General features: G+C 55.0%; 1 protein-coding gene across 3 annotated transcripts in view; it reads right to left on the bottom strand.

Annotated features, from left to right (window-relative positions):
* Window positions 1-6588, bottom strand: part of DNAJB12 (DnaJ heat shock protein family (Hsp40) member B12) — a 24019-nt gene that overhangs the window by 7231 nt on the left and 10200 nt on the right. For all 3 annotated transcript variants that reach the window (XM_017854630.1, XM_017854629.1, XM_017854631.1), the window contains exons 2-5: window positions 5340-5517; window positions 3754-3899; window positions 1370-1555; window positions 1183-1262 (exon numbers count right to left, since the gene is read on the bottom strand). In XM_017854630.1, the coding sequence (XP_017710119.1) occupies window positions 1183-1262; window positions 1370-1555; window positions 3754-3899; window positions 5340-5517 (590 nt within the window). The remainder of the gene's footprint in view (window positions 1-1182; window positions 1263-1369; window positions 1556-3753; window positions 3900-5339; window positions 5518-6588) is intronic.

The raw sequence follows: 6588 nt of genomic DNA, 5'->3' as shown, positions 1-6588 counted from the left end.
CCTCGTGATCCGCCCGCCTCGGCCTCCCAAAGTGCTGGGATTACAGACTTGAGCCACCACGCCCGGCCTGGCTAGTTATAATTTTTATTAAAAAAAAATTTTTTTTTTTTAAGACAAGAGTCTTCCTCTCTTGCCCAGGCTGGAGTGCAGTGGCATGATCTCGGCTCACTGCAACCTCCGCCTCCCGGGTTCAAGCGATTCTCTTGCCTCAGCCTGCTGAGTAGGGATTAAAGGCACCTGCCACTACGTCCGGCTAATTTTTGTATTTTTAGTAGAGACGGGGTTTCACCATGTTGGCCAGGCTGGTCTCAAATTCCTAACCTCAGGTGATCTGCCCACCTCAGCTTCCCAAATTTTTGTAAATATGTTTTTTAAAGTATCTTTTGGCTTTTTAGCAAGAAGAGTCGGCACCTATGTTGTCATCCTTTAAAATTCTCTCACTGGCCGAGCGCAGTGGCTCACGCCTGTAATCCCAGCACTTTGGGAGGCCGAGGCGGGTGAATCACCAGAGGTCAGGCGTTCAAGACCAGCCTGGCCAACATGGTGAAACCACGTCTCTACTAAAGATACAAAATCAGCTGGGCGTGATGGCGGGCACCTGTAATCCCAGTTAGTCCGGAGGCTGAGGCAGGAGAATTGCTTGAACCAGGCAGGCGGAGGTTGCAGTGAGCCGAGATCGTGCCGCTGCACTCCAGCCTGGGCAAGACAGCAAGACTTCGTTTCAATTACAAAAAAAAAAAAAATTCTCTCAAAACTTGAGAGAAAATAGCTGAGACCCATGGAAAAAAAAAAAAAAGAAAAATAAAATAAAATTCTCTCACAGAGTGTAACTTTCCATTGCTTAGAGGATGTCACTTTGGCCTTACCAGCAAGCGGCCGGCATGGAAGCCTCACATCACCCTCAAGCCTGGCTGCGGGTGAGGTTTCTGCATTCCACTCCCCAGCCAGACCAGCAAAGCCGCGCTCCCGCTGGCAAAGTGGAGCACGGCTCCCTCGTCTAGCGCCCTCTGCTGTCACTCAGCAGAATGCAAGGGAGGCCCAGAGGGCTCCTTGGCTGAGAGTTGTGGGGACTCTGCTGGTCCCAGAATGGACAGTGTGGTAGGGAACTCCCTCCTGCAGGCCCCCTCCCTGGGATGGATCTGGTGCCCTCCCCACGCTGTTCCCGGCGCCCTCCTCACTCACGTCACCCTGGTTGTCCCTGCGGTCCTGCCTTTGCTGGTAGGTATAGCGCATGCGGCCGTTGCTGTAGACGTGGACGTTACCTGGGGGTCAGAGGGGCTGAGTCAGGAGCCGGGGCTGTTGGGAAAGGGAGAGGCTGGCATGCCATCCCCACCATCACCCCCGGGATACCTGGCTGTAGGGAACTTACTAGAAGGGAAGCCGCCGCCAAAGAACATGTTGAAGAGGTCTTCAGGGGAGATGTCGGCCTCAAAGCCGCGGTGGAAATCCCCGTGCCCATGGCCGTGCCGGGCCGCCTGGCTCTTGTCATCGCCGAACTGGTCATACTGCTTCCTCTTCTCCGGGTTGCTGAGTACCGCATATGCTGTGCCAATGGCTGGAGGGGAGGAGGAAAGGTCAGGCCTGAGGATCCTGGGGTGCAGGGGAGGTTCCAATGGCAGCCGAGGGCTCACTTTTCTCAGGTACTCAAGCAGTGCTTTAGGAAGCAGACGTCCTTGGGGCGGGCAGGAAGCTTGGCCAGTGTGGGGAGGGAGCATGCAGGAAGACCCCTCAGTGGATCTGGGCAGCCTGGCTGGGTGGAGGGTAATACAGGATCCTTGCTCTCTTCAAGACAACGGTCAAGCTTTGTCGATGTGCCACGCCCCCTAGGAGCGTGGCCTCATTTACTTCTTTTTCTGTTTATTTTATTTTTTGAGGCAGGGCCTCACTCTGTCACCCAAGCTGAGTGCAGTGGAGCAATCATGGCTCACTGCAGTCTCATCTTCCTTTGCTCAAGTGATCCTCCCACCTCAGCCTCCTGAGTAGCTGGGACTACAGGCGTGCACCACCACACCCAGCTAATTTTTTGTATTTTTTGTAGAGATGAGATCTTGCCAAGTTGCCCAGGCTGGTCTCAAACTCCTGGGCTCGAGGGATCCTCCCACCCTTGGCCTCCCAAAGTGCTGGGATTACAGACATAAGCCACCGCACCAGGTCAACTCATTTACCGCTAAGAACAACCCTATCTCCATTTCACCAAAGAGAAAACTGAGGCTCAGAGAAGTGACTGCCTAAGCTCACACAGCTTTAACATGTTACAGAGCTGGGAGTCAAACAAAAGCAGGTGTCTCTTGCTGCAAGTTCTCTCTCCGACTTGATGAAAACCACCAAAAACCTCTTTCCTCATTCTCTCTTGAGGTGCCCCACAGGATGGGCGTCCCTTTCTGGAGGTTCTGTAAATCTGAAGTCATAGTCTGACACGCAGGCCAGACAGACACACAATATCCTTATTGTGAACTGGAAGGCAGCAGGAGCTGCGGGGAAGGGCCAAATCTCAGGGCGCTATGGAGACTCCTCCACTCCTGGTGATATGGCCAGGGTGAGTCCCCACTCTTGGGGTCCAGGCCCCAACCACTATTTCCTGCCTGGGCCTGGAGCCTCTCACCAGGGCCCCCTGGCCAGGACGGCTGTGCCCTGAAGGATCCCAGCTCTGAGCTTCTCAGTCTCCCACTCTCTCCTCAAGCTGCCACTGTCTCCGAGGAGTGGTTCCAAGCCACATCTGATTCCCATCCTGAAACCCCTGGGAATAAGGAGGGCAAATCTTCTCCTCTATCAGTTCTGACCAGGCCTCAAGGCCAGAGCTGGCCTCTCCGTACAGTCAGAGCAGGTTGCAGGCAGAGGCTGGGGCTGGAGAAACATTCAACAGGGCTACCTTGCCTCCCTCCACTCCCACTCTCCTTCTCCTCTGGGGCTCCTGGGACACTGCACACCAGGTCTCGGAGTCTGCTCTGCCACAGGCTCTCCAGCTGGCTATGGTTGTGGGTGCAGCACAGCACGCACCCCGCCCAGGCCAGTGGGGGCTAGTCACCATGCTGTTTCCCAAGGAGGTGGATGAAGCGAGAATGAGAGAAGGAACGAGGACATGGTGGGAATGAGAGAAGGCAGTGATGTTTGGGGCAACGAGAAATTGCAGTGCACAGAGTCAGTACACATGAATGCCTGACAGGTTAAAAGAAAATGTAATGAATAAAGGGCAGCTTACGATTTCAGCCAGAAATGAAGCACCCATCCCTGAGCCAGTGGGCCCTGAAGCCAGAGACTGCCATGTCCCCACTGCAGGCCCCAGGTGTATAGGTATGGCGGGGGAGCTGGCTGTGGCTGCTGGTATTGAGGCGGCCATCAGGCCTGAGGCCCCTGACCTGGGGCTACCCTGCCCCTCAGCAGGGAAACAGTTACCCCAGTGGGCAGCTATGAGACTCCAAGACAGGGGAGTACACACGGTGAGTCGCTCAGTCACTGAGAATCCTTGAAGAAGCTACTAGAACTTTCTCGCCTCAGTTCTACTACTGTAACCCCAGGAAATGCAGAGGAAGCGGGGGCAGGAATGCTGCTATTTGAGCTCTGACAAACTCTACATAGCTGGAGGTGGCTACTAGAACCTTTTTCCCAGGAAGCAGCTCCCAAGCCTGGGCAACTTGGGCCTAAGGCCACTTCCTCCTGCACCCCACTTCCTGGGAAAGCTATCTTGGTCCCTTACTCCCTGCCACGGACAGGAGATGAACACACCAAAGTGCTAGGAAAGCAGGGCCAGCTTACCTTTGAAAGCTTCAGTGGCACCAGGCGCGTGGTTCTTGTCTGGGTGGAATTTGAGGGCCAGTTTACGGTAGGCCTTCTTCAGGTCCTCATCCGAGGCCCCTCTGCTCACCCCCAGGATCTCATAGTAATCTTTACATTGCTTGACCCTGGGGAGGGAGGAGAGCGTGGTAGGGGGTGCTCTACATGGGTCTGTGTGAGGGGAGCGAGGAACAGGCCGTGTGGGGCGCACAGCTCTAGGCAGCCTGCGGGGGACCAACAGCTCCTTGGGTCAGGTGTGTGACATCAGGGACAAGGGAGCCACAGTGAACGCCAAATGTGATGCAGAGCTGGGCAGGACCATGGGAAACAGAACACTGTCCGGACTCTTGGATTTAGGAGGGCAGCTGGGGGGTTCGCCAGGCCAATATCTATCTCCCCCTGTTCTGCTGACAGTTTCCCCATGGGAGGAGCTCAGGAGGACTGTCAGTGTCCATCACCCAGGGTGCTGTCCCAAGCTCAGCCAACCGACTCTCCTGGCAATCTGAGTCTTTTTTTTTTTTAATTTTAAAAGTTTTAAAATTTTAAATATTTAAAGATAGAGACAGGGTCTTCTAATTGCCCAGGCTGGTCTCAAACTCCTGGGCTCAAGGGATCCTTGTGCCTCGGCCCCCAAAGTGCTAGGATGATAGGCATGAGCCACCATGCCCAGCCCAATCTGAGTCTTGAGTGGGTAACATGAAGGCCAGAGGTGGCAGGTGACTGTTCACCCCAAGCACAGGGCCTAAAGAGACCCTAGTTCTCTTTCACCAATTCTTCCTCTCCGCGCCCCTGGAGACCTCCTGGTTCTTGGCCCGTTTCTAGGCCTTCCCAATCCCTCATACATCAGTTTCTATTGCCTACAACGGACCTTGCCGAGTCAGTGAAGTACAGATCTGGCCTACACTTTTATAACAGCAGTCATGCTCTGTCTCACACAGGTGGCCTCGGTCCTGAAGCTTGCCAGGAGCTGTGGGCATGACCCTGGGGGATTCCCAGGGCCAGCTGCTGGGAGACCTGGGGAGAAATGGGAGCTGGGAACGTCTAAGCCTGAGGAGCCTTGGCTGGGTGGTCTCTGACCTGGTAGCCAGCTGCTCTGCACGGGGCCTGCTCACAGTCATCGGGCAGTAACTCTGCCTCTGGTCTCCATTCTACCCCACACAGGCTCTGATCTAGAAGGGTTTTTGTTGGGTGCTGGGCTGTGGGTTGGGGTAGAACCTGGAGGGGGAGACAAGGCTCCATCTCTGTTGACAAACAGAGCTGTGTAAAGACGCCTGGGGCCTGCCTGGCCAGTGGCAGAGGAAGCCGGCAGAGTCAGCTTTTCCAGCCTCTGCTGTGGGTCATCTTGGCGGGAGGGGTGGTGAAGCCCCAGTTCCCACACTGTATTCCTGGGCCTTGAGGGAAATAAGGAGAGGTCCTGGTGAACCTGGACACTTGGACCTTCTCCATCCACCAAGCCCCTCCCAGGGCCCTGTGCAGCCCACAGGCAAATGGGAGGTGGAGGGCATGCTCCAGGAAGCCTCTAGATGTCCCCAATCTCCCCAGGCTCTGGTCCCTGCCCACCCGTCTACCTTTTCACAGCTGCAACCTGTTCTGCAGTGTAGCCTTTGGTGCTCTCTCCTCCAGCTTCACCGTTGGCCGAGGGGGCACCGGTCCCACCTGCTTTCCTGTGGGTGGCATGGGTTGTGTCTGTGGGTGGGGGCTGGTCACCGGCAGTCTGTGGTTTCTGGTTGAGGGACTCGATCAGGGCTGTGCAAGGCAAGGAAACCATTCAGGGCTCCTGCTCCAGCAGGCTGCGTGCCTTGCCGAGCGGCCTGCTGCTTCCCACTTGCTTCCCTTCCCAGCAAAGCCACCAGCTCCTGCCCTGATTAGGCCTGTGGGTGCTGGGGGAGGCAGTCATCTACTCTCTTGAAAGCCACAGTCCTTAAGAGTAGGCAGGATAGGCTGGACGCAGTGGTTCATGCCTGTAATCCCAGCATTTTGGGAGGCTGAGGCGGGCAGATCACCTGAGGTCAGGAGTTTGAGACCAGCCTGGCCAATGTGGTGAAACCCCATCTGCATTAAAAATACAAAACTTAGGCCAGGCGCGGTGGCTCACGCCTGTAATCCCAGTACTTTGGGAGGCAGAGGCGGGTGGATCACGAGGTCAGGAGATCGAGACCATCCTTGCTAACACAGTGAAACCCTGTCTCTACTAAAAATACAAAAAATTAGCCGGGCGCCTGTAGTCCCAGTTACTTGGGAGGCTGGGGCAGGAGAATGGCGTGAACCCAGGAGGCGGAGCTTGCAGTGAGCGGAGATCACGCCACTGCACTCCAGCCTGGGCGACAGAGCGAGACTCCGTCTCAAAAAAAAAAAAAAAATACAAAAATTAGCCACATGTGGTGGTGGGTGCCTGTAATCCCAGCTACTAGGAAGGCAGAGGTTGCAGTGAGCCAAGATGGCGCCACTGCAGTCCAGCCTGGGTGACAGAGTGAGACTCTGTCTCAAAAAAAAAAAAAAAAATCGGGGCGCAGTGGTTCACGCCTGTAATCCCAGCACTTTGGGAGGCTGAGGCAGGCGGATCACCTGAGGTCAGGAGACCAGCCTGGCCAACATGGTGAAATTCCATCTCTACTAAAAATACAAAAAAAAAAAACCCAAAAAACCAAAAAACATTTAGCTGAAGATAGTGGTGGGAGCCTGTAATCCCAGCTACTGAAGAGACTTGAGAGGCTGAGGCATGAGAATTGCTTGAACCTAGGAGGTGAAGGTTGTAGTTAGCAAGATTGTGCCACTGCACTCCAGTCTGGGCGACAGAGCAAGGCTCTGTCTCAAAAA

The sequence above is a fragment of the Rhinopithecus bieti genome, unplaced genomic scaffold, assembly GCF_001698545.2.
Source record: "Rhinopithecus bieti isolate Rb0 unplaced genomic scaffold, ASM169854v2 scaffold_36008, whole genome shotgun sequence".
NCBI lineage: Eukaryota > Metazoa > Chordata > Mammalia > Primates > Cercopithecidae > Rhinopithecus > Rhinopithecus bieti.
This window is presented reverse-complemented; position numbering and strand designations above follow the sequence as displayed.